The sequence below is a fragment of the Cyanistes caeruleus genome, chromosome 2 (genome assembly GCF_971803275.1).
Source record: "Cyanistes caeruleus chromosome 2, bCyaCae1.hap1.1, whole genome shotgun sequence".
Classification (NCBI taxonomy): Eukaryota; Metazoa; Chordata; class Aves; order Passeriformes; family Paridae; genus Cyanistes; species Cyanistes caeruleus.
The window spans coordinates 106265128-106292826 of NC_141702.1; the positions used below are offsets into that span (position 1 = coordinate 106265128).

General features: G+C 40.7%; 2 protein-coding genes across 5 annotated transcripts; one reads left to right on the forward strand and one right to left on the reverse strand.

The window, feature by feature from the left end:
- On the reverse strand, positions 1 to 21001 carry DZANK1 (double zinc ribbon and ankyrin repeat domains 1). Of its 4 annotated transcripts, XM_086878924.1 has the most exons (22): positions 20838 to 20870; positions 20640 to 20795; positions 19709 to 19834; positions 18919 to 19072; positions 17743 to 17860; positions 17272 to 17368; positions 16409 to 16521; positions 15766 to 15851; positions 14973 to 15090; positions 13984 to 14097; positions 12936 to 13028; positions 10922 to 11044; positions 10041 to 10202; positions 9198 to 9426; positions 5826 to 5929; positions 4547 to 4618; positions 3545 to 3641; positions 2647 to 2735; positions 1500 to 1580; positions 862 to 989; positions 435 to 509; positions 1 to 204 (listed from the first exon to the last, which is right to left on the reverse strand). In XM_086878924.1, the coding sequence occupies exons 3-22, from the start codon at positions 19815 to 19817 to the stop codon at positions 84 to 86; spliced, it is 2283 nt and encodes a 760-aa protein (XP_086735050.1). In that variant the 5' UTR covers positions 19818 to 19834; positions 20640 to 20795; positions 20838 to 20870; the 3' UTR covers positions 1 to 83. The 4 variants fall into 4 exon arrangements, with proteins under 4 accessions (XP_086735050.1, XP_086735048.1, XP_086735049.1 ...); XM_086878922.1 differs by lacking the exon at positions 20640 to 20795 and having other exon boundaries at positions 20866 to 21001; XM_086878923.1 differs by lacking the exon at positions 20838 to 20870 and having other exon boundaries at positions 20640 to 20806.
- POLR3F (RNA polymerase III subunit F) lies at positions 20937 to 27464 on the forward strand. Its single transcript, XM_086878936.1, has 9 exons — positions 20937 to 21083; positions 21539 to 21656; positions 22517 to 22584; positions 22709 to 22776; positions 23054 to 23166; positions 23697 to 23840; positions 25184 to 25291; positions 25997 to 26188; positions 26758 to 27464. Exons 1-9 carry the CDS (start codon positions 21028 to 21030, stop codon positions 26833 to 26835), a joined length of 945 nt encoding a protein of 314 aa, XP_086735062.1. The 5' UTR covers positions 20937 to 21027; the 3' UTR covers positions 26836 to 27464.
- The last annotated feature ends 235 nt before the right edge of the window (positions 27465 to 27699 follow it).

Sequence of the window (27699 nt, forward strand, 5' to 3'; positions counted from 1 at the left end):
TCAAAGAAACTTCAGCTTTATTTAGGGAAAAAGTTTGTTGTAATAACACACTGATGAGAACAGTGTTCCTATGTCTCACAAGTTCAATGTTCTCTATCCAGACTTACTTGGAGCAGTGAAATAACCTTATTATCTCCAGCTGCAACAGCCAAATCCAGCGCTGAGTGCCCTGCTGCATTCTTCTTTTGCACGCTTGCATTGCAGCTGTAAATACAGAACAGATTGGTTTTAACTGCTTAATTTAATTGCCAAGTGAGTGCACTTAGTGATGGAGTGGCTTGTAGGTGAATGTGTTGATGTGGAGTAACTTTGGAATTCCTGGATGCTCCTTCCCACAGGGACATGGGGCAGGCTTTGGCTCTCCAGTGGTGCCAAGCAGGTCTGTGCTGGCAGGCTGGGGGGAGCTGATGTGGAGGCCCAGCCACAGTACCTACCATAACAGGGCTCGGATGCACTCCTCTCCCTCCAGTCCCAGCAGAACTGCCTCGTGGAGAGCTGTGTTGTTGTGCCTGCACAGGAGGAATGAGCAATGACCGTTTTTACCTAAGGAAACTTAGCAAATAAAACTTAGGAAAATGAACAGGAGTATACAGAACACCCTAGAAGTGTGGTATGCTTCAGTGGGGTTTAATCATATTGAGTTGAAGTGGATGGGAGAAGGAACTGAATAGAACAGCAGCTTTTATAAAAGAAGTTATGAGAAATCTTCAAAGCTAGCAACTGGAAGGAGTATGGATACTGCTATGGAAAGGAGCAGATTTGTGAAGGAGAGGTGGGGTTTAGTTCTCTAAAACCAGAGCAAGTGTGATTTTTCTTGGTGAAAGGTGGAAAAGCTAAGGCAGAGGATCAGAGCTCACTTACGGCCCTGACTGCTGGTCAATGTCAGCCCCTTTCTGCACCAGAGGGGAGATGGCTCCTGTGTGCTTGTTCAGGACAGCAACTGTGAGGGCAGGGCGCTCCTCCTCACTCAGGGAATTGGGGTCAGCTCCCTGGAACACAGCAGAGGCAAAAGGGGCTGGTAAAACCATACAGATGCTTCAGCTTCCACCTTGCTTTTGTGTTGTGCCAATTCAAGTTGGCAAATGGGCTTCATGCTCAGGACACAGGTTCAGTGTGTTGTTTTGCTTTCTTCTGAAAATGTTTGTCATCTAGCTCAAAGCCAGAGAAAATGTGTGTAGCAGTAGCCAAATGAGATCCCAGAGCAGAAATACAGATTGTTTGCTTTTGCTATACAGAGGACTTGATCCTAAATTATAAAACTAATACTTTCTTTTTTGTTTGCCTCTGACAAACCCAGAGAAGACTCCCTTATGCACTGACCAAACAGAATTTTACATCTATAAATGTAAAACAGACCCTATCTTCTCCAAAATGCTCTTTCAGTCTGAAGACTGGTATTGCAAGGCTGTTGCCTCCTAATCACCAAGCATTCCAGGCTAATATTCATGCAGTAAACAGTCAAAGAGTTGAAAAAGGAAACTTCAGCAAATGTAACTTACATCTCTGAGCAATTGTTCTATGAAGGTGATTCTTCCTTTCCCAGTTTGACCCAGTTCATTCAGCAGCAGTTGGGACTCTGGCTGTGGAGACACAACAGCCAGGAACATTTCACACAGTGAATATACAAGTAGGTGGGCCAGATTCTGCCTTGGAACAAAAGTGCAAAATGCACACTATGGCATGAATTCAATGTATCTGAGCCTCATTGTTACTAATCTCTGACTTCTTTGGGAATGTCTTTCTGAACCTGAGCAAGTGTTGGGTAACCCTGGCTAATCCCTCACTACTGAGATCTTAATTCAGAATGTGTGTCTGCAAATGATTCACTTTATGTCAATGCAGCTCTCCAGGGCGGTACAAGGATCTGCTCAGCACAATTAAACAGGGGTACATGTTTAGGAGTAAAGTTTGGAGCTCCCAGAACTTGTGGAAGTATTTTGTTTTAAAAATGTGTATGTTTTGCCTCAGTGAAATTAGTTTACTAAACTTTAACAAACAACAAAACCTAAAACCTTTTCCTTTTATTTCTTCCCAGCTTTCAACTTTTTCTCATTTTGTAAGCTCAGTCACTTGACCAAGCATTTTTATCTCTGGACTCATATCACAGAACTCTGTATCTTCTCCCACCTGTTGAGTTGTCTGACTGATCCAAATTTAGATTACTGTACATTTCCCTTTTGAAATTTTCCATGCCATTACTGACAATCCATTTAGTAGACAGTTCTTTCAGGAAATTTGTTCTCCAGTGGAAGTAAATCCTTGCTTCTTGAATTAAACTAGGCCTCTATGGAGTCAAATGTTGTAAAGTCAAGAGAAGATGAGAATACCACCATATGATCTTGCTTCTGTAAAAAATCTGTAAGAGAATCACTGCAACAGTCCTTAGGCCTAATGCAGTGTCAAAATTTAATTGATTCAAAATGAGAGAAAAAAAATCTAAGTCAACTCTTAGTAGAAAAACAAATTAGTTATTTTCAGGTCTGAACTAAATGTCAGTTACCAGTGTTCTGGTTTTATATTAAGTTGGACTTTTATCCCCTGCCCCCAGTCAGCATTAAAACCTTTCTATTTTAATGCCTGGATGCCCTCCTTCATGTTAGTGCTGCTCTCTAAGTCTTTTTTCCTGTATTTGCAGAAGATACTTACAGAAAGCTTGTATTCCTGTCCCATGAGTGTTCTTGACTTGGTTCTCTTTACTTTGCCGCTTGAATAGAAAAGATTGTGATCATCTCTGCCTACCAGAAAGGAAAACAAGTGTTAATTCAAACCAAAATCAGTATCCTAACTAGAACTTGGAGGAGGGATCTGGAAATAATTTATCCACAATCAAAGCAGTATTTATCAATTTTCCACATGAGAAAGTGATGAAATACTTGTTGCGGTTCGTACTGGTTTTAACAAAAGGTTTGCACAGCTCCCAGTGCCGTGACTGCCTCTTGCCAAGCCTCAGACTGGGAGCACAAAGTGGATGAAACTTACATGTGAATTAAGTATGTTAAATGATGCTGTAGGAATTTCTGAATTGTAATGCTGGCTTTACAACTGTTTGATTTAATGAAAACCTAAGTCCAATATGAGATGCCCAAAATGCTGAGCTGTTACTGACACCAATGGGAGACTGCAGTTAAACAACATCTCTGCATGAATGTATTTCATAATTTCTCATCTTTGCCAAATATGCCAGAGCTGGCAGTCCCTGGCAGAGCTCAGAAGTAGAGATAATATTGATATTTATAGTTCCTACTGTAAAAGAGTATGTGAAACATCTGAAGTTTTAGTGCTATAATAAAAACATTGCTGTGACCTGTGGCTGCAGTTCACTGGTCTCCTCAGCTCTCCAGGGATGAAGTATTCCCAGGACTTTTTGAGAGAGTCTGTACATTGCTTAAAGCTCAACTTGGACACATTTTGAGACTTAAAAGATCAACTTAAATAGGCACAGAATGTTCTCCTGCCTTGGTGTCTAAACTCCCAAGCACTACTTCTGTATTCTTGACTTCTGTATTTATGGTCTACTGTAAAAACAGGGGGGAGAAAATCTCACCGAAATTAGTCTGACTGCAATCCTGTCCATCTGTGAGTTCTGTTCCAGCACTCAGGTAATCATTACTGAACTTCACTGCTCTGTTAGGATGAAAATCCTGTAGAATCATCAAATGCAGGCAGTTATTAAGATTATCATGTAATGTTGCTATAATCTTAGCGGCACAACACTGTTGCATATGAGAAAATACATAGGCTTTGAATATCAGGGTCAAATTACCACAAGACATTATCATATGTAATTGAACCTCTGTTTTGAGGCAAAATTATGTAGCGATTTTTTCTGAAGCTTATGTTAGGTATTTATTTTGGAAAAAAAAGTGATATAACCTCACTTAATGAAATGAAGATTCTCATCCAAATGGAAGTGTTTCCACCACTTGAGAAATTTCACTTCTGAAATGATGTGATACAGCTCTTCAGGCCTCACATGGCAAGGTGAGGTTTCCAAGATTCCACACGAGAGACACGGTCTGATTTTTGAAATGGTAGATTTTTATCTTTGAAAAGCTGGAACTGTGTATGTTGTGGTTTTTGGAACATGGTAATTCTTGAGACAGAGATTCCAAATTTTGAATAGAGTTAACAGGAGCTCTGACAGAAGTTATCTCCAAACTATTGAAATTATTAAGCTTGGTTTTTAGGAGCACACTTTGCAGGCTGAAGAAAAGCAGAATCTGAGATCAAAAGCTATGGGGGTGCTAGAATCATCAAACACCATCAAACGTCATGAAAGAAGAAAGTTAATACTAATAGCAAAATAACAAAATGTGAGATGATAGCAACATAACCATGAAGTCTGGCTTAATCAGATAAAGTTACCTGTTCATCCAGCTCCAACAGAGACAGAAAAAAGATTCTTTTCTTTGAAGTGGTAAGTTAACACCCTCTGAACAAATGCATTTCTTGTTTAGATCTGAATTTAAAATATATCAGCATTACACTGCTCTACTGACAGCTTTAGACCAGCTGCCTCTCAACAGGCCCCATCCCATGAACTGACCTTGTTAATAGCAGCAAATTTCAATGTTATAGTGACTTCATAGTCATCTTCAGAGATGGTGGCATAATTAATCTAGAGGGAAAGAGCAGCTGTTAGTATGTCTTACCAAAAAAAAACCCTCAGAAGTACTTTTAGGAGTAAGTCTTGCTGATGGTATTTCTTGTGCAGCCACTGTACAAAATCACACGTGTGGCCTTTACCTACTTGTGATATTGCAACAACACTTCCCATGTCAATGAGAAAGGGACAGGTGCTTTTTGAGTAGCTGGAAATTCCACAACAACTGAAATGCCAAATGAATCCTAAACTCTAATGAGGCTGCATTTCATGGAGGTTTAGTCATTCTCCACTGAGATTTTGTAGCTGCAAAACGGGCTGTGCTGTTCTTGGGAATCCCAGATCCAGAAGAGCTGGTGGCTCCTTTAGTGACACCAGCCTGGGGAAGCACAGTCTGTGTTAAAACTTTGGTACCTCTGTGTATCAATTCCTTGAGACAGTACTGCTGGCAACAAGTCTATGGAAGTCATACAAAAATGAGTGCACGGGGGATTATAAAGAAATGGAATGAAGATTATATTGCAGCTGGTTGAGAATTTTGAGGTAAGGTTGATTATATTTCTAATCCACATGAAACACTGAAAGAGCAGCATTCAACCCAGATAGTTGGCATCTGCTTTGAACCATTTCTGTTACTTTTATGGGCACTGCTTTTAAGACAATAAACTGACAAAAGGCCAAGAAGCAGCAGGAACAGCCTTCCCTAGTCAATTTTATATCCTTCAGACCTATCTTTTTGAAACCTCCAGCAGAGGAAACAAGTTGTAATGTTAATGTATCTCAACTCTTTTAAGCAGATATTATCTTATAATTGCACTGCGGCCTCTGAAGATCTGGTGGACAACAGGTTTCAGTGAATATAGAAATCAGGTGCAAAGTATCTAATGGAATATCTACTCCTTAGGAAGGAGTCCTAGAGGGTTTCCACCTTCTTACTATATGAAAGCAGCTAAGTAAAGGCTTTCTCACTCCCCTTACAGGAGTAAGAAAAGTGAGAGAATAAGAATTACCATTGGAAAAAAGAAAGCAGAAAAAAAGTCTTCAGGAAAAGGCTGACAAGAAAATGGAACAACCAAATGAGACAAATGACAAACACACACACAAAAACAGGTCAGCATCTAAAGAAAAGGAAGAAATTTATTTTACCAGTGTTTATGTAGCAGCCACAATAATCTTTTCATGACCCTCCACAGGGAGAAATTACTCACAAGCTCCTTCCTACCTTTCCCATTTGAGGCTCTCCAATCAGTGTTCTGAATTCAAGGTTGTTCTGGGCATAGCTTCTAACATGAGCACAAACATGATCCAGCTGTTTTCTCCAGTAACCTGCTCACAGGGAGTTAAGCAAGAGAAAAAACCTTAAAATGTGATTAACATTCCTTCTAGTCAAGTGATGGAAGATTTAAAAGATAGCTTCACTGAGATAAAAAAAAAAAAATCTGTAGAAAATTCATCTAATCAAGAAAATGAGAAGGAAGTTATACTCTAAAAAGCCAGGTGAAACACTGTTTTATCTGTAGTTAAAATTCATCCTTAGTGCCCTCTATTCACAACAAAGCCATGTCTTGGAATGATCCTTGGGAGTCAAAACTGGTCCTTTGTGAAGGGAAAATCTCACACTATTCCACATCATAAGAAAAGAAAAAAGTAAAATATTACAATTAAGCAATTATGTGTTATTGAACTGATTTTTACTTGCTTTGGGATAACTGACAGGGAACAATAAGCCAAATCTGAAAACTGCAAACACAAAAACTCAGGCTACACAACATTTTGGTCTGTGTAAACTATCCTCCAAATAAATTCCTTTCAATTATTTATGTGAGAGCTTATTAAAAGCTTAAGCATTCCTGCTCTTTTGCCTGTCAGGATCTCTGGGAGAGTCAGCATTCCTTTATGCTGATAGAGGGCACAAAACATGAGGGGCTGAATGTGTCTGAATTAAACACTCATCTTAAGCTATTTAGAGCTTTTGCACATCTTGTCCAGGCAATTCCAGAGCTACATTTTGTTTTAATCTGAGAATAAAACAAAAGGACTTGTTCTCATTTTTAACTGATTGTTTTCAGGAGCTGGCTAATTTTCTTTTTTTTAGCATCCTCATGGTAAGTGCAGGGCATGATTCATTTTGTTGTAAATAAACTGTGTGGGCTTGGTAACCTCATTTAACTGGCACAATGCAGCTGCTCTGACCTTATCCTTTCCTTCATGTCAAGTGAAGCTTAAAACAGTGAAAAGAGACCAAGCCAGAAGGAAAGTGCTGCTCTGGCTTTTACAAGACAAAGCAAGGGCACAAGGAGTTTTGTGCTTGGAAGACTCAAGGTTGAACTGGTATGACAAACTAAACCAACAAATCTTACTCGTTAAGCAGCTTTAAATGAATAGAAAAAAGAAGGATCCACAGAACAACATAAATTGTTCCCTGCTGTGGTCTCATATGCAAAAACTAATACAAGTTGAAAGTAGTATTTAAAACATCTAAAATAGACTACTTGGTGAGTGATCTCTCCATAGAAGTCAGTATTATTTGCAAAAAAGTGGTTCATAAGTACCCAGATCCCCAGATTTTATTTGAAAAAATCCAGATGGTCAAGAACATACTCTTGCATGGTTGATGTTTTATTAGATCTCACAGGATTTTTGGCAGCATTGATGGAATACTTTAATTCATTCTGCCAATAGCACATTACACCTATATTACACTGATTTAACCTCTGTTACAGTAGGAAAAGGGAGGTTTTTCATTGTAAAGTTTACCTCGTAAATATCTTGGCTCCTGTTCAAATCAGAATGAAAGTACAGCAAAAACAAAGAAATACAGTACACACCAGAGGATTAGTGTTTTGGTACTGCTGTTGTTTGCCCCTAACTGTTTGATGTTTCTTTTTTTTTAATCTTTACAAATTAAAAGAAATTTAGTTAATAGTTGATATGATCAAGAAATAATAACCTCCCCCATTTTATTTAGTCACTTGTATTTAAAAACTTTAATATCAAATGTCTGATCCTATTTTGATTGAAGAACTAATAGTCATATTTGGCATGTATAAACAAGATTTTCCTGGGTGATAGTGCATGGTCTTGTTGACACAGATAGTTTCAAGCCATGTATACAACTCAGCCTGAACTGACTATAAGAGACATTTATTGATTTATGGAATGAAGTAAGTTCCTCAGTCCTTGGCAGGATATAAAGGAGAATACATTACACAGTGCAACTTCAACAAAGTTACCACTGCTAAGTGGATAAAAATGAAAAGAATTCAAAAACAGAATTTCTTCCCAACCTTTCCCAGCAACAGCAGTTCTCAGAAGTCAAGAGCTGTACTTCTGACAGAGGTATACAAATATTCAGTGTTACTTAGCTTTTTTCTTGGCACTATTCAGGGCCAACCCTTCCTTATCTCTGACTAAATTAAGCTCCCTGACATGTTGAATCAAGTGTTGTGTTTCCTACAGTGATGCCTAAGAGAACATGTCACAGTTGAAAAGAGATTTCCCCATTGATTATTTTAAAAATCAGAGTCCATCTGAATACAGATACGCAGAGTCAAAAGAGGAATTTCTAACATTCATTAGCAACTTCTACTACCCAATAGGAAATTAATTCTGAAAACAGTCTGAGGGGTTGACCATCTGATTGCTGAAGAGAGCTAGATGTAAAAGTGTATCTAAAAGAGTAACTGCTCCTCCAAACCATGGTTTGGTGCTGTAATGTTTTAAAATTAACTCCTTCTATGGATTACCCAGCTCGACTGCCCTGTGAGATTAAAGACAACTTTGCCCATTGAGGCATTTATTAGATCCCTAATTAATACTGATGGACTATCTTTGAGGGTTTGAGATCCAGAAAACTGAAGATTTTCTCAGGACTGTAAAACTAAAACCTCTATAAATGGCAAGTGTTTAATGACAGCAAATTGTCAAGTGATTCCACAAAGTGACCACAAAACTCACTGTGAAACTAAGCTGTCTGCAGTACTGATACTGCTCCTACTGTAGTCTGTGAGAGGAGTTTATGAGAACTCTTCAATGAGTAATGTTTTCATAATCTTACTAAGAATCCCTTCTTCCAGCTTAGTTTTCTTTGCTTCTGAAGCTTCTCTAATTTATTCCACAACAGCTTCTCCAATTTATTCCTCGTGTAGACAAGCTTCATCATATTTTCAAGAGCTCTGATTCCCTGTGTCTCAGAGTTTTGTTTATCAATATCCCTGCAGGTGCCATCACAGCTCTACCTCAAGTTCAATTGCAAGGGTTGGGGAGGGTACTGGGAACTGGGAGCTGTTTGGTGGTTTCCAATTCAAATACAGGACACCTGCCTCCAGTCTTGTGGGATCTGAGGAAATCAGACTGCTACCAAATTAGTAAGGCTGCACAGAGGTGAGTAGCCACAATTTTGATATTTTAGCTGTGGGTGGAGATCAGTGGCTGAAATCTAAGGCAGTGCATTTGCAAGTGACTGGTTGAAACACAGACCTGTAAAGATGTACATCAGTGTCCTACTGATGCTACATTCCATAAACGATAATAATTTCAAGAAAAAAAGCAAGGTCATAATATTTTTAGAAATCATAAAATCAGAACTTCTAACCTTTCCCAGGACTAATGGCTGTCAGGAGAGGCTTATGATCACTCATCTTTTCCACCTTTTCTTTTTGTGAAATCAGTTCAAGCTCCTTCTTTTCCAGTAGTTTGCTGGATGGGTAAAAAAGTCCAATAGTTTGGGTTCCTTTATCTTCTCTTTCTGTTAGTTCAGCCCTTGATTTGGGCAAAGAAACAGGACAAGGTAGCCAGGCAACTTGAGCCTGTAATCGTTTTGCCTGTGGGGGGTGGAAGAGAAGGGAAAATGTAAGTAATATAGATATAATTCAATGGCTTACAAGTATAACTAACCAGAACAGCATACCAAATTGTAAGGGAATGGAAAAGCTAGCAGGAAGAATAATTAACATTTTTTAATTTTAATTACCAGTCTGTAACAACAATGCAACTTATCGCAAATATTCAAGCAAAATCCAAATTCTTCACAATGTGTGAAGGGGACGTGTGTGCTTTTGTAGGGCAAGAGCTGGCCTTGCTAAGTATTTGGCTCTTTCTTCAAGCCATTTAAAAAATACTACTACATTTGTGTGAAAGAATACCTTGTATCAGCAGACTACAAATATTTCACATCCAATAAGATATAAGTACTTAATGAGCTAAGACTTTTGAAAGGCTGATTTTTTCTCACTTTGCCATTTAGCAAGAGGCTGGATCAAGGCCTTGGGGTGAGGCTGCTTTTCAGCAGAAAGCAAAACAAACATTTTTGCTCTCCTTGTGCTCCCAGCCCCACAGCATTGTCCCAGGGAAATGAATGGAGCTGTGCTGATCCACATCCCCAGTGGAACAGCCTCTCAGCTGAGTTCAAACCTGGCTCTGTGACACTGTGTCCTACCTGAGACAATCCCAGCGAGTCCCCACTATCCATGGGACTGCCAGGAGAGCTCTGCCTGGATGGGGGCTCTATGTAGACACCACAGGACATGCAGAAGCGAGCATAGGGCTGATTGCTGGTACCACACTTGGAACAAGTAAAGTAGGATGGAGGAGGTCCAGGCTGGAAAGTTCAACACAACATTTGTCACTAGAGAAGCAGAGGATGAATGACTCAGGAATGATAAGAGCAAAGGAATTAATTGAAAAGAAGTAAAGTACCACCCTGGGTGCCCTAGTACAGTACAGGACTAATGGTTATTTATGCATGTAGGGGAGTGTTTCAAATTTTATGTGCAGTCAGCTCACAGAGAATAAATTCTCCTTGAGTGTGATCTTAGGTAGAAGCACTGTACAAGGGGAAATTGTTTACACTGATTGTCACTCCCCTGAGCAGCACTCAAGTACTTGTCCTTACTGAAGTTAAGGAGGCCTTCAGTCAAAACAATTGCATGCACCATCTCATATCTGGTAATTGCCTGCATAGGTGATTATAGAGTTGATGTGGGAAAACTTGCATTGGGTCAGCCTATACTTTAACCTTTGATGGTTAAATTACTTTGCCTGAGGACAGGGCTGTTGCATCTCAGCTGATGCAATGATCTGGTGCTTGTTGACCTGTGATAATTTGTTTGCAACTCCAAACCCTTGGGTCACTGACTGATGTGGGGTCAGGATGTCTTCTAAGCTGCTCATTTTTCCATACACAATCCTCTATGCTCTAAGTAAGTATCTTGATAATGACAGTGTTTACTGGCTGGCAGGAGTTTTGCACAGAGAAGTGTGGCATTGCTGCAGAGAAGCAGCAGCAGGATTGTCCCCACAGACAGCAGAAGCACCTGCCTTGGCCCCGCACCAGGCACAGAAGCGGGCATCGCTCTGGTTCACACCATTGCATTTTGAGCACTGAGCCATCTTCCTTTGCTGGCCCTGGAGAGGTGGGCAGGCGTCTCCTCCAAACACAGGCTGATAAAACAAATCAAGCATTAGGGAGAAAATGCCCCTCATGAAGGAGAGTCTACAAACCTAATAAGAGGAAAGAGGAAAGCAAGCTGCTCTGACAACATAAAGTAATATTCAGCCTAAAAGAATTATTGCAGTTTAGAATGAGCAACAGAGTGACTTGGATCTAATCTATAATTTTCTTTTTCATTACAAAACCATGGTAAAATGTAGCTTTAATAAATCTGAAAATATTTTTAGCAGAACTAGCACCAAAAAATAAAAACCTTATCAATGCTGTGCTTTTAAACTGAGTATTTATTAATAGGGTCCTACATATAAGTACAGATGAAATTAAGATGATGGCTTCTCTGCTGACAAACTTGCATTTTCAAATCCAACACACAATTTTCTTTGTACCTTTCTTTTTAGGAATATGGCAGGGAGAATGTGTTCAGGCAAGGAGTTTCCTCACAGTTTGGAATTTGCTGCATAAATATTTTTTTGCACTCTTTTGCCTTGTGCAAATTATATATTACCCAACTTTTGTACAATTAGCTTATATGAGTAAGCAAAAGAAAACAGGTTTTTCATCTGAAACTTCTAGAGCTTAAGCATAGGTCCAAAGTTAGGAAAAATAGGACTTAAAAGTGTTTTGCCTTAAGGCTTATGCAGTTTATTTTCTCTACAAGTCAGGAATATGGATAAGCGACAAAACCCAAAAAAAATGATTTTGATTACCCTATAACAGCAAGTAAGCAAACATAAAATAGCCCTGTTTTAATCTGTGGCCTGCATTGCAATTTGAATAATGTGATTTGGGGGTTCAGTTGGAAAATAAAATTTATAAAAGCACAAGTCTAAATATGTTCTAAATATAAATTATTTAATAGCCATTAATAATAATAATATAAGCCTTATTACTATTATTAAAATACTGTAGTTATCACTAAATCACTATTATTAGTACATTTTCTGATTACTATTAATAATTCTTAGTAAGCATTTAACTTTCTCAGCTAATACAGGTCTCACATTCAAGTCACATGCCTAACTACATGTACAGCTACATATTATCTACACACATATCTGCATTCAGTGAAGCAGTCAAACATACATTTATTTTAGGTAAGTACAGAATCCTACTGAAATTCACTTTGAAATGACACTTCTGTGGCTATACAAGAGACTTTTGCCTCTAGCTACAGACTGTTTGTGTTAATCATTATAATCAGAAGATTTTAACTTGCAAACCACTATTTTCTATCATTTTTGTATCTACCACAACCTGGAGAAGTTAAATGTACCAGACATTTTTCATACAAGACTTTTTAGAACTGAAAATAAACTTCTTCTAAGGAAGCAAGCTAAACAGGGAGTTGAAACAGAGCAATTTTAGGGGTAATATTTCAGTGCTTTTCTCACCTCTGTGCAGAGTCACAGCCAAATACAAGCATGCTAGATGTATGCATATAGGAGAAGCAGCAAGTGGAGATAAGAAAGATAATGTAAAAGTGGAGATAGTAAAATAATATAAAGACGTATTCTCTTTTCAGAAAATTACTGAAATCAGTGTGAAAGGTGTTCCTGGTGTATACACTCAACTTTTCTACTGCAATTGAAAGATATCTGGACACAAACAAGACTCCCTTGGAGTCAAGACTACCCAGTTTCTAAGAGCCTCCTGAGCTCTCTTAATGACATTATAAATCCTGACTTCCAAGTCAGAAACTTGAAGGTCTATGGGACACTTCTGTTTAGCTGGACATTTGTGGTGGAGCTTCTGTGGGAGGACTGGGCTTAAATATGACACTGGGGAGAGAATCTCTGCTTTGGTGACACAGGGACATGACTTCAGTTTTCCAAAGGTAAAGGATGTTCTGCTGTGATTCAGCCAGTGTGATTGAAGTCTTACCATCGGTACTTCAGGCAGCTTGCTCTCACAAGTTGCACAGTGTTTGTGGTGAAGAGGATTTCCTGTGCCACACACCTGACAAATGACTTTGCCCTTTAAATCAGAGAGAAAATACATTTCACATAGTGTTTGAAAACTGTCAACAAAAAAAAAAAACAAAGGAGAAGACTTCACCTTACAAAGTGCTGTGGTTATTCAGCCCTGCAGATGGAGGATATCCTTCAAGTCTGGGTTGTTTCATGCTTTAGTTAGGCCATGCTGCCTGCTCATCACATAGGGACTATTTCTTTTAAAATTATGGTATAGTTTCCTCTGGAGATTCAGTATCAATATCTCCAGGTCTTTGTATACTCTGGTTTCAGTTTGCTTAGCCACTATAGCCACAAAGACCAGACAGCCCAGCATCTGCATAGGCAATTATTAATAATAATACTGTAATACTATCAGGTGCCTTAAAAGACCTCTGTAGGTGAGTTGACCCTGGCTGAAGACCAGGTGTCCACCAAAGCTGTTCTATTAATCCTCTTCTCAGCTAGACAGCAGACAAAATATAATGAAAGGCTCCTGAGTTTAAGGGCAGGGAGAGATCACTCACTAATTACTGTCAGGGATAAAACAGACTCATCTTGGGCAAAGTCACTGAATTTATTACCAATCAAATCAGAGTAGGAAAATGAGTAATCAAACCAAATCTCAAAAAACACCTTCCCCTCACCCCTCCCTCCTTTCTGGACTTAACTTTCCTCCTGATTCTCTGTCTCCTGCCCTCCTCAGCAGCACAGGGAAATGGGGGTTAAGGTCAGCTCATCACACATTGCCTCTGCTGCTCCTTCCCTCTCAAGGGAAGCATGTCCATGTCTTTCCTGTACTGGAGAACCTTTAGTCCCTTTTTTCCATTCAAGGTGTTTTTAATCCCACTAACTCTTAAAGCTATCCATAATGGAATTATACAAAGCCAGGCTGGATCAAAATATTTGCAATGAAGTAATCTGTTAGAAAAACGCATGCCAGGAGTTAAATCACTGTTTTGGTTTACTTTTTCTGTTACCTTTATGCAGTTGCTGTTTTGGGGCTGCAGCTGTGGAGCTATTGGTGACTCACAGATAATGCAAGTGGGTGTATTCATTGGCACAAGATGTCTGCATTCAAGGCATGGTGCCATCTGAAGGAAAAGCCACATCACAGTTATGCTAAGGACCACAATGAGATCATTAAAGTTATCATGGGATTTCATTATTTTCCTAGCTGGAGTCTACATCAGCAGCAAGGTCACTGGAAACATAGCAAGTGACAGCAACTGATGCTGCTATTGATCCTCAAAGATCAAAGGATCATATGGAAAAAATATTAAAACATTTGGAAAGAGAATGCCAGAAAGGTATTAAGGTAATTTTCAATAAAATTAAAATGCTACTATAAAATAAAGTAGGACTGGCAAGGTGCTGTGGTCCTTGAGGGGACCTGTGAGAAGGCTTTCTTTCTGTTTCCAAGACTAAAATTACAATCCTGCTATTCCATTGTCACCCACTTCATACAGGAAATTGAAACTCTCCTAATTGTGAGCCTAATCTAAAGAGGTGGTGAATCTTAGTCATTACTTTAAACTACAGCATTGACCAGACCAGACAAATTTCTGATGATACAGGAAGGGAAACACACGACTGACTTGTTAGATCAGGTTATTATCTCTTGGGAAGAGCTTAGGGAAGACAGTTACACACACCACTGCAAAAACCTGGTTCATATATCCACACATGCCACCATCTAAAGTTTAAGGACTGGTACTGTTTCCTGACATAGGCAAATAACTTACTTTTTCATTGTTTTCCTTACTAGAATACATGGCACTTGAAGAAATCTGTGGTGAGTTTTACCCATTGTTGGAGAATTTCTTTGGGTCCAGTGCTAGCAATAAGAGCAGAACTTTCAAATGAAAGTGGGAGTAGGTACAAGGTTTGTCAGCACTGACTGTGTAACTTGCAGAGGCTGCTGTTCACTCCAAGGGTGATGTGTGGATTGCTATGATGTTTTGCTGACCTGTGATCCTTCAGGGAATGGGAAGCACCGGACTGGCACAGGAGGCATAGGAGATCCACATTTCTGGCAGAAGTGAGCCAAGGGCTCAGACAGGCGAGGGGCAGAACAATGGGCACATCTGAAAATAAGAGCAAACTGGCTGAGCTTGGTCTAGTATTACACTGCTGCATAATAATGAATAATCTGGAACTTGTTGTGACAGGACTTAGGCCATTGATTTCTCAGTTGTGGTTCCCAAGCTGTGGTGGGACACCAGACCATGCCCCAACATCCACGATACAGAATTCTGAACTCTCTAAACAGCTTTGCAAGGTAGAAAGCTCTCTGGCAACTATGGAGTTTCATACTTTCCTCCTCATCATGGGAGGTTAACAGGTCTCCTGGCAGGCAGTCTGTGTCAGGCCTCAGTGCTGCACCATGGGGAGCCACTGATGTGGATCACAGAACATTTTCAATACTGATAAGCACTAATGTTTTGTGAGACTACTCCAGTGAGCAGTGTTCACCTACAGCACTGAGGGTACACAAAATTTTGAAAAGATCAGATCCCCTGATCCTATGGGCGTTAGGAGTTTTTTTAAGGGATAATAAGACAGCTGATAATTGACAGTTGAAAACTAAATTTAAGAAACAGAATTTTCAAAGTCCTACCTAGATTATACTCCCCAGTTATGAGCTAGTGTCTGTCTTTGCCTTCCTAATTTTTATAGAGGCCCACTGTATTATCAGCTTGGTTGCAAAAGGCTCAGATACTTTCCAAAGGACAAAGATGTTAAAAGGAGAAGTCACTTACTTAAGGAAATTTGTTTCGTTCTGGATCCTTGACACCTGTGTGCTTGCTAAGCTTTTCTGGCTAGTCACTGCAGAGGAACTTGTAAACTGAAATAGAGGTAATTATTTAACCTTTAATAAGGAAATATTTGTAAAATGGATATAAAGATAGAAAAAACCACTGCAGATGTAATTTGAAATAAACTGCACTGAAATGCACTGCTTTGAGGAGTACTTACTATCCTTGATTCCCCCATTAGCTGCATTAAGGACTCACAAGTTCTTCCAATAAAAATAAATCAATGCCTTGCTGTGTACTTCTACCACAGCATTACTGAATATTGAGTTTTAAATATTAACTTGCCCACAAACAGCAGTAAGTATTTGCTAACTGAAGATTCAGGAAGGTATTAGAAGAGAATTAGTAGGAATGCAGTCAGTGTTGATTTCTTTTGCCTGTTTTTGTCCATACTGACTACTGTGTCCTGCTTTGGGCATTCCTATTCTAGTGCATCATTACCATTACATTTAAATCAGGACTAGTAGAATGCAGGCAAAGGCATTAATAGCTGAGAGAGATCACAAATCTTCACCTCCTCCTTTTTTTAGACCTCTGTCCTGATGACAGCCTTGTACAGTTTTCTTCAGCCTACCCCTTTGCCCACCTGCAATGACTCCATTGGTTGTGCTGAGGTGGGCTCCTCTCTGTATTCTGTGGCTCCCAAACGACTGGCAAGGAGCTGAGGTCCTTGAGGGGACCTGTGAGAGGGCTTTCTGCCTGTTTCCAAGATTAAAATTACAGTCCTGTTATTCCACTATCACCCACTTCATGCAGTTAATATATAACTGAACATAAATGTTACATACTCTCGCTAAGCATAATTAAAAACTTATTTGGCATCCGTATTTTGGGTTTAAATAAGCTACATGGAATTACAGGGAATTAAACTAGAAGAAACCCCACACCTCTCTGACAGAGCTTACTTCTTTGTTTTAATTTATTTACAGTTTTCTTCCTTCTTTTGTACTCAAAAACCCCCAGCTCTTAAGAGTAAATTAATGAGTAAATATTAATAAAACTCCCTGCTCTAAAACAGTCCCATAGCTGTTGCCATGGAATAAAAGGCTTTATCTATAGAGAAAATCTGGGTGAAGCTTTATTTTCTGCTTAGTGTATTTATTTTGGAATCTTACTGCAAGCAACCATCAGTAAAGAAACTCTGTAAAGGATTAGCAATGCCATCAATTTAACAGCATTTTCTAGCACAAAGAGAAATACAGGCAGGGCCTTGTTGTGTTACTGAGAAATGATTGATGTTTTAATATGTTTTTAAGAAGTCGTGTGAAATGTATGGAAGGTAAATTTTGTTCTCTGTTTGCAGTGTTGAGCAATCAAAACTGGAATTTCCAGAGGATGTTCTGTCTTCTGAGAGGGTTTTAAAATTAACCACATTTTACAAGTGGAAAACTCTACACTATTTTCTGCTAGAACAGAAGACTATCTCAGTTTTATGAAGTGATACTGTACCTTGAAGGTCTTGGGATGTTTCATCCCAGGCAGGCTTGATTTCCACATTCAGTCTATTCTTCTTTGGTTTTGTAGTAAATGTTCCACCTTCCTTATTCTAAAACGTAATTCCATTTGAAATCCAGATCAATTTTTTGCTTTTGCTCTAATCTTCTTTTGCTATAGTTATTTGTTAAAATTTTAAAAGTACATGCTTAAGGTATTTATTTTCAATGCAAGCATTTGAAAAGCTTAACTTATAAATGTATTTTTAAAATATTTGACCTCAATTAGTCATAAAATACTACTGGGCAAGGGGGAAAGTGTCCCCTTGTAATTTTAATATTACAAAAAGGACCAAAGCAGCAAAGATGGGTAAACAGAGAAAATAGGATTTGTGAATAAAACTGGAAGTCAAAGCTTAATCTCTAAATAATATCATATATACAACATTTTATACTTACACAAGGGGTTGCAATTTCTAGAACTTACCTGTGTGGCCATATCTTTTATGAAATTCTTGTCATCATCTTCAACAGGCAAAAGGATGCTTGGTTGCTGGTACTCTACCACAAACACCTTTGTCACAATTGAACTCTCCCTGTAGTCCCTGAAAATCAAAATTCACAAAGCTAAGAACCTGCCACAGACCTGCGTGCTGCAAGAAGAAAATCACTGATGGATGTGGCTTATTAGGTGGAATATCCCTTCCAAGCTTGCCAGTCATTATTGCAGTAGAATCCTGAGCAGTATCTATTTGATAAAACAACTGTCTTTCTCTAAGACCTATTAAATTACAACAGTGGACTGAAATTGCTGTAAATGTCCAAACCAGTCTTTCATGATTTATTGTCTCTATAGTGAATCTCTGAAAATGTCTTAATAAAAACATACTGTTTTCATTTATTGGAAGCAAGTGTTAATCTAGATAGTGATAGCAAGAAAATAAACATAGGCCTAGGTTTTGTGTGTTATATAATGTTGCTATATTCCAGTGCAGACACAAGCACAGGCTGGCTGCAGGCTGGGAACAGCAAACACAAATCTCCTACTGGAAGTTTCTGCTCCCTTGGAAATAAAAGATAATGCAACACAGTACAGACAGAGAATTTATGTGTCCTCTCTCTGTCTCTAAGCATGAAGTTAGTTTAGACAAAGTCAGTGGCTGTGCAGCAAAATCCAGTTTTCTTTCAATGTATTGTATTTCTGCTTCACCCAATGCTACACTTAAGCTGTGAGGTTCAGCATTCTGTAATCCTTTGAGAAAAACTAAGCAAACTCCTGGGAAGACCAGCTTCTTTAAATCCACTGAATCACTGGATGACCCCAGAAACACCACCCTGGTTTCTCTGGTGTTTCTGATGATCACACTCCAAAGGATGAGCTCTTGGGACAGTACCTCAGCTGACCCCAGGATCATTGGACACCCAGAGTTCAGGAGATAACATCCAACAGGGAACCCAACCACACAAACACTTGATGGATAAAGATTATCCTGAGAAAGCGAAGTCAGTGCTATTCATGAGGATCATTTAGATTGCAAACTGCCTGGGGAAAGGCTCATCTCTCATCTGCAGGGTATGCAGTGCTTTAAACTACACAAGCTATGACAGGGATATCTGCTCCTTGCCAAAGCTGGACTAAAGTAAAACAAAACAGGATACTCACTTTGTAACTGCCAGGGCCTTGACCATTATTTTCCCCACTGGTAATATGATAGGACCCTTATACTCCAAAGTGTTACATGCCCCATAGCCAGGTTTCCTAATGAGTTCTGGTTTACTTCCATCTAAAGTGTAATAAATAGAGGCCCCAGGTGTATCTGAAAGAAACAGAAAAAGTAATTCCTCAGACTGTAGACAACCTTGGAAAAACAAAGTACTCATTACCATGCTTGATTTTTCTCACAGAAAGAAAATAAAGCAGTTCCATAAGTGACCGAAAGTTTGGGATCAAAACTGTTTCTCCCATAAAGCATCAATTACTCAACAAAAGCAATTTCATTGTAAGCAACATTTCTGACAGCAAAGTATCTCTGAAATGATTTTGCATGTAAACATTGCAGTAGCTTGTCCATTCCAACGACAGAAAAGGTATTTTCTGCCATAGCAAAAGGTGACAAATCAAAAATTGTAAATGTTGGGAGTGAGCCTAGCACATGATTCTTTTGAGCACTGCCTTTGCAGTCAAAGCAAAATGCAAAAGCTTAAAAGTTTGGCCTTGGAAGCAATTAAGACTGCTGACACACAAAACTTTTATGTCAGTAATATTGCTTGGATGTATAAAATTACATGCAAGTATACTAGATGCATCAAACCTGTTGGTTAATTTGATAAGTTTCTTAATGAAATGCACACTCCAAAAATCATAATTAAATATGAAAAAAGTATGAAGGACAAATACTTCAAATGGCCATGTAAGTAAAGGTTTGAGATGGAGTTAAAACTCATGTTCATACCTGATTTTATTTCTACAAGGGTATTTGTGTCTATTTCCCGTTGAGTTTTCCCTGGAGGTGGGATTCGAAGTGGGATGATCTGAGGAACTGAGACAGAGCCAGCTGTCATTTTTTCCCAGCAGTGATCTTTAAAACAGAAAAGTAAAAAGGCAGACAATCATTTTCCTAAAAAGAAGAATGCACTGAGAAATACAGTCTTTTTGCATGACTCCTTGTCTTTGAGAACATTGGATTCTTTAAACCATCCTGTGACTGTGATTACATGTGTTTGAGCTAGAACAGCATTAGCACCATATGTCAGTGATACATGGAAGGAGTAAGGAACAGGAATCTCCACTGTAATCATGTCAGATGTGAAACCTGACATGCTGCCACCTGGAAACTTGACACCTGAATAAGTACAGGATGCCCTGAAAAGGACTAAAAACCCCCAAATATTTCTTCAGTTTATGCCAGTTATCATGTGAATCAAGAATATATCCATAAAACAGGTGCCAAACTTGACTTATCCTGATGTACATAGTCATTATCATGTCACGTAATTCAAGAATGAAAAGTTGCATTTGGATATGATGACATTTTACAAAACAGAGAGATGTACTCCAGATCATGGGAACTGATGCTCAGGGCCAGGAAACACTTCTGTGCTACAAGGATTTGGTTTTGTAACCAGCCCTCCAGTGCTCCAGAAACAGCTCTTACGCTACTCTTCAATGCAGGCAGTGCGGGACACTCCCCACCCTCTCCGGGCAATCTGTCCCAGCGCTCAGTCACCCCCGCAGGGAAGAAGTTCTTCCTCACGTTCAGGTGGAACCTCCCGTGTCCCAGATTCTCTCTGTTGCCCCTTGTCCCATTTTTGGGCACCACCGAGCACAGCCTGATCCATCCTCTGACGCACACCCCCCCAAGCACGGGCGGATCAGACCTTTACCTGCCCTGAGGGCGCTGACAGCCCTTCCCTCACGCTCCCACCTGCTCCTGCCACAGCTGCACCAAAGGTAAGCGGGGCTCCGCTCCAGCCCTTTGGGATCGCATCCCTGGCGGGACGCACGCGGCCCCGCCGGCACCCCGGGGCGGCCAGGCCCCGCTGCCCACCCCTCCCCGACGCGGCCCCCACACCTCGCCCCGCTCCCTCCCTGCAGCCCAGCCCCGCTCACCGCAGGATCCCGCTGGATCCCGCCCCTCCCGCTCCCGTTTCCAGGGACGCCTCGCGCCCGCCGCTCCCGCCGCCCATTGGCCGTTGCGCAGCAACCGTCCCGCCCCGCCCCCTCCGTCGCGCCTCTCTGACGTCATCTTGCCGCGCCGGAGTCCGCCGTGCTATGGCGGAGGTGAAGGTGAAGCCGGAGGTGCCCGATCCCATGGACATCGAGAGCAGGTGCTGGGGGTGCCTGCAGGCAGGCATGGAGGCTGCCGGGCGGGGGGTGCGTGTGTGGAGGACACGAAGGACGTGTTTTGGGGCGGGGGGCGGCAGGCGTGGCGGGGCCTTGTCGTTCAAGGCCTGAGGGGGTGTTTCGACGCCCGAGTGTTAATCAGGCAATAGGTGCTGAAGGAGAGGGTTGTTGGGGGCACCGAAAGTTTCGTGCTGGGAGGTGCTTAGGGGGCAGTGGGGGTTGGGTCAGGTCACTTTCGGCTGTTCCGGAGTGTTTCTGGTCTTGGAAAGAGAAATGATGCACAGGGATTTGGTGCCGGGCTCCCTCAAGAAGCAATTGATGGATACTTTTCCCCTGCGTTGCTCTTGTCACTCCCTTCCGTCCTGACTTCAGTACTGTTTGGACTTGATTTTGGATGCAGCAGAACATGACTTTTAGAGTTGCTTCTCTCCTCCTGCAGGATCATCGAGCTGTGCCACCAGTTCCCCCATGGCATCACAGACCAGGTGATCCAGAATGACATGCCTCACATGGAAGCCCAGCAGAGAGCTGTGGCCATCAACAGGCTGCTCTCCATGGTAGGGGCAGCCCGCCTTCCTCATCTTCCTCAACACATACATAACCACAAGGCCCATTAGTGATGGGGGATTAATCAGCTGTAGAGAAAAGGATGGGTGTTAGGTTATGCTCTCATATGTGAAGGTGTTCTCTGAACCCCTCACAAAATCCCAAGCTTGTGGATTGCTCTGATGGCACACAGGTGAAACCTGCCAGTTCTTGATAAGAACCAAGGCTGTAACTGTAGGAAAGGGTCAGCTGCCAGTGAAAGAGTGAACATTAATTAATGCTGGCATACACACACTCTTAGCCTTGTCTAATTTCTTTCCTCTTTAAAATGAGAAGGAAGGACTTTTCCTGGCCACAAGCATGCAGAGCAGAACAATCTTTTTCTGTGTGTGAGTGATGCCAGTAATTCACATCTAAGAGTCACTGCCCATCAAAGTTGGAAGCTTTCCAGTAATGGCCACTTAGTAAAAATGTAGAACTTTGCTACTGGAACTTGGAATTGTTCCAGAGCTCCACTGTGGTTTCTGGGTTGCTGTGCAAATGAGTGCTTTGATGGAAACAGAGCAAAGTATACAAGAACTTGATATCCCTTGTACCATGTGAAAGTCAGGAGAAACAACAGGAATTGTGTAGATGTTGTGGGAAGGGTCAGGAATTGTTTGTTGTTTCTGATAGCTGATGATAAGTGGAAACTTGTCAGGGGAAAAGGCTGTTACTGTTTCCAGTGGTTAGAAACATTAGTTTTCATTTTTCTTTATTTAGTTGATGTTAAAAAAGGTTTTTAATTTAGAATTTCAGAATAGTCTTCTAAAACACCTTCTGGAACAAGCTGTTTGAAGGAAAGTAAATGCATTGTGCCCATCTCTCCTAGGGGCAGCTGGACCTTCTGAGGAGCAGTGCAGGTCTCCTGTACAGAATCAAAGATTCCCAAAATGCGAGGTAAGCCTGTGTTTGCTGGGCAAATATATTTGGAACACAATTCTTGTTTGTAATTTAAAACAAATCCAACTTCTTTCAAATTTTGGACCTTTCAAAAAATCCTGATGTCTGTCTTGTTTTACAGTAAAATGAAAGGCTCTGACAATCAAGAGAAGCTGGTTTACCAGATCATAGAGGATGCAGGCAACAAAGGTACTTTAAATTATAATTGTGAATGGTACTAACTGTGTTAACTCATGGCACCATTCCTGTCCAAAGTCATAAATGCTTGCCCAGACAACACAAATATAAAATCTAATACCCCCATACCTTCTTGTTTTTCTCCAATCCCTTCTGTCCATTCCTTCCCTTTTGCTGGGAGTGGCAGGCAAGCAACCCAAGCAGTGTTCTGATGTGACTTTTGGTTGGTATCTACAGAAACAAATGTTTTCTTCTATTTATTTCTGTTCACTTCTCTGTTTTTTAATAGGTATTTGGAGCAGGGACATTAGGTACAAAAGTAATCTGCCTTTAACAGAGATCAACAAGATACTGAAAAACTTGGAAAGCAAGAAACTAATTAAAGCAGTTAAATCTGTGGCAGTGAGTATTTTGTGAACTTTTTTTTAAGCAATTTCAAACATCTGCTGCATGCTTTGTATGCTTTTAGCAGGGGCCTGGGGGCAGAGAAATCTCATTTTGCCTCAAGCTTTCTCTTTGACTGTGCACCAGTGTTTGACTCTGCCTTTAGTGTGCAGGTTTGAGGTGCAGCAGATATTGGGTCCACAGGTCAGCTTCTCTGCTGTCTGTCTTCAGTTATCTGGTTCACACTAGGTCTGGTAAAGCAGGTGGAGCTAGAGAAGTTGGACATAGAAAAGCAGTACCTTTTTTTATGTTCATGTGAAAGATGCTGGCTTCATCTAGTGTTACAACACTATTGTTATAAAATGATTAGGAATCAAAATGGGTTGATCTTCTCTTTATCTCTGTGCTACCTGAGGGTCAGACAGGTTGAGGACAGCTCAAGTCCTTAAGTGTAGGAGTAATAAACCTCTTCTGCAGATTATCTGCTTAAATGTTCCTTCCTTAGGAAGGCTCTCAGGTGTTGAGAGCTGTACATTTCCCTCCAACAGGCATCCAAGAAGAAGGTCTATATGCTGTACAACCTGCAGCCCGACCGCTCCGTCACTGGAGGGGCCTGGTACAGTGACCAGGACTTCGAGTCTGAGTTTGTGGAGGTGTTAAATCAACAGTGTTTTAAGTTTCTGCAGAGTAAGGTGAGTGCCAAAATCACCTGCCAATTGTTTTGTAAACAGGTGCCAGACAAGGCTTAGGTTTCCATAGGTGTTGGCCCTTATTGCAGCTAGATTGGCACATCTGTCCTGGACTATTACTTTTGTCACAGTAAGTGTGATGGTGTTGTATTGAAATGATGGATATTTTTACACCCTGGACAAGGAGGGGAGCCTTTTACCTCTGAGGTCCAATGGCAAACTGTCCTAGATGACACAAAATTGTGTATTCCTTATCTTCTGTATGCCAGACTGCCCCAGAGTATTACTGTCCCTAGGACCCAGCAACCTGGGAAAGAGGAACTTGTGTGTTTTATCCTGGAACCGGGAGGGTGCAGGATCTCTTTAAAAACGGGAAACAGACACAAGGGGAGTGTTTTTGTTCTCCCTGGGTGCCCGAGGGGATTGCCTGGGGCGGGTCTCCAATGGAGAAGCTGCATTTTGCAGTCCAGACCTGCTCCAGAGGGAATTTTGCAATACCATTTCCTGCTGCTGCTCGGGACAGCCCAGGAGGAGTGAGACCTCTCTCCACAATTTGTTGAGGAGGGGGTGGACCTGCAACTTGCCAGGAAGTTTTTTCCAGCTTGTTTGGCAGCATTGGAGCCTTTTGGCCAAAAAATGTTTGTCCAGGTTATTTTGACCCTGTCCCCCTCTGATTGTTGTTTGTGGAAGTTCTGGAACTGCAGAGGCTGTTACCTTTTATTTGATATTTTCTCCCTTCTATCTTCTCCCATTTTGTCTCTATTGGTGAAAGGAGATTGGTTTAAATTCAAGCAGAGGTAAATAATTTTGGAATCTCCACGTGTATAATTGTCTTAGAAACTAAGACACAAACCAGGCAGCAAAGAGCACAGGACCAAAAAATCTAGGAAAAGTCACTGTGGATTCTGCAGAGCACCTCATTTCTGAGAGGGTGTAAGGCAGCAGTCAGTCAGGTAGCTCTGACTAGAAGACAATTGCCCCTAGTCTAAATTATCCCTGTCTCATTAAATATGTCTGCAGGTTGCAGACATTTGTCTGTTCCATTACAGTATATTTTTAACTGGCTCTAGGTACAACAGAAACTTTCTTTTTGTCAACAAAATGCCAAATGCTGGCATTCCTTCATATTAATCTGAATTATAGTGTAAATTTAATGTCATTTATTATAAAATTATATTTGATTGTGCATTGGATTGTCTCACATACACCAGTTTTAAGAACAGGGTTTTAAATGCTAAATATGTCCCAGAAATGGAAAACAGGTTTTGTTTCTGAGCCTGCCTGAAACTGAGCTACGAAGGAGGCTCTTGGCAGTGAGTGCTGACTGTAACCTTTGTTTTTCTCAGGCAGAGGCAGCTCGAGACAGCAAACAGAACCCCATGATACAGAGGAACAGCTCGTTTGCCTCATCTCACGAGGTGTGGAAATACATCTGTGAACTGGGCATCAGTAAGGTCAGAACAGATTCATCTCACTACTGTTCAAATTGTCAGTGCATGATTAGCTATAGGAGCTGATTACTGCAAACTTGCTGAAGGTCTTGTAAGTGTCTTAATACCCAACAGCTTGTGTAGTGGAAGTGAGCTTTGTGGCTTCTTTGCTTTTGGGTCGTTGATACTGCCTGGCATTCCAGGATAGCTTGTGGATGTGGGTTTTCAAAAATGTGTAAAAGAATTAGTATTCACATCCTTGCTAACTGTCTCAGCTGGTTTAGATTCCATAATTTCTCTTAAATTTACATATGCACTTCAAGGAATTTTAGGGGAGGGAAAAAAAGAAGGGGAAAAATACCCCACCATTACTGGTCACCATCAGCAAGTATATCTTTAGCAGCTTTTTCTTCTTTCACAATTGTTTTCCTGCAAAACTGGAACTGTATTGTGCTAGGATGATGGAGACATCTCAGGTGCATAGGGAAGTTCTTTTTGGTAAGACCAAGGCTAGTGCAAATCAAAAGTGCTCAGGAAGTAGGAGGTATTAGTATTTGTTTGCTTTTATTTTTGCATCTGCACAACTCCATAAAATTGCCAGTGAGACTGGTATCTTTCTCTAGGTTAGAACTCTGTGGATTTGTTACTCATGGTGTTTGCTCATTTCCTCCTTGCAGGACTCACTGGCACACATCTTTCCTAACATCCATTTCACAAACTCTTTCTTAGGTAGAGTTGTCAATGGAAGACATTGAGACCATTTTGAATACTCTGATCTACGATGGCAAAGTGGAGATGACCATTATTGCTGCCAAGGAGGGGACAGTGGGCAGTGTGGATGGGCAGATGAGGCTGTACAGGGCTGTTAGTCCTCTCATCCAGCCCACTGGATTGGTCAGGACACCCTGTGGACTGTGCCCTGTGAGTAACTAAGTCTGTATCATTAGTGGTGCATGCAGCTCTTGAGCACAGGTTTGCAATGGCCACATGGCTCATGGCAAGTTCTGCCCATGAATCAGCCTCGGGGCTAAGCCAGCTGTGCTTAAAAGCTGCCTATGATGCCCTAGCTGTGGTGTAAGAGGTTCTGTAGTTGGTCTAAATACCTGCTCTGCCAGGTGTTCCCCACTTCCAGCCCGTCTCTGTACTGGACTGTATGTGAAAGGATGCTGTCAAGTGTAGTCTGTTCCAAATTATATTTCTGGTCCCAGGTTTGCCTGTGTTTTTACCAAGCTAAATTATTTCTGTCTGGCTTTTGGTCTCCTCCCTGGACTGTGAGCTGGTTTGTAGGTAAAACTTGCCAGCATGTCCCTTTGTGATGGGATCTGTTTTCTGTTCTCCCTCAGAGCTGCCATAAGAGTTCCTAGGTTTTGGCCTCTGTTAGACTAATGCTGATCTACTCAGAAAGAAGCAGAAAACATGGGAGCATGCTACACACATGTTACATCCAGCTGGAAGTAATTACTCTGCTGACACAGAGCTTTCTTTTGCAGGTTTTTGATGATTGTCACGAAGGTGGTGAGATTTCTCCATCAAACTGTATTTATATGACAGAGTGGTTGGAGTTCTAAAATGAAAGAAAACTGTAAACTGGATTCATCCCTCACAGCCAAAGTGACAAAGCAGCTTGCTTTTTTTAAAAGCGGACTTCTAAATTTGTAAGCAACTTCAGGACGTGGAGTGACAAACTAGCCGTGATCCAGCTGTGTGAACTATCCTGGGAATGGACTGGAAGTGGAGTCAGTGCTGAAGATCAAGGCTGAAGTGGAAATGTAGATCCATTCTTGAACCAAAATTGGAGGTGGCAACTAAGGTGGTTAACATTAAAACAGATTTCTAAGCAACAGTTCAAAATAAAGTTCAAACAAGGTTGAGACATTTTAGTCTTAACATTTATCAGTCCCTCACAGCTGATCAGAAAAACTTGCTAACAAGTGTCAAGAATAAGATCCAAATTTTGCTTTCAGATTTAATGCTACTGATGGATGTCTAAGCTCTAAAAAAGACACTTTCTAGACACAAGAGTGTCTAAAAGACACTTTTCTCCCATGATAGCTTTCTTCTAATTGAAGACTATGAATCTGATGTGGGAAAGATTCTGATTATGTCAAACAGACACTGAATATTTAAACACTTTCTGGTTCTTTATTATCTTTCTTACCTGTTAATTTATCATTAAACCCCTGATTTTTCTTATGTACATCAGTGCTTCATTTCCTGTATTGCTGCCTGGTGATGCATCTGCTGCATTTATTCCTTCATCATCAAATTTCTGGTGGTGTGTTCTACAGCTGCGTCACATAAATGGATATCTCCACTGAAATTTTGAGTAGAGGTGTTCTGGAAAAGATGTCTTTTCCACAAGAGAAAGGATTCCTCTGGCCTGCTGCTACAGAGAAAATTTTTATGGATTCCAGCATCCAGAGTAGCAGAAG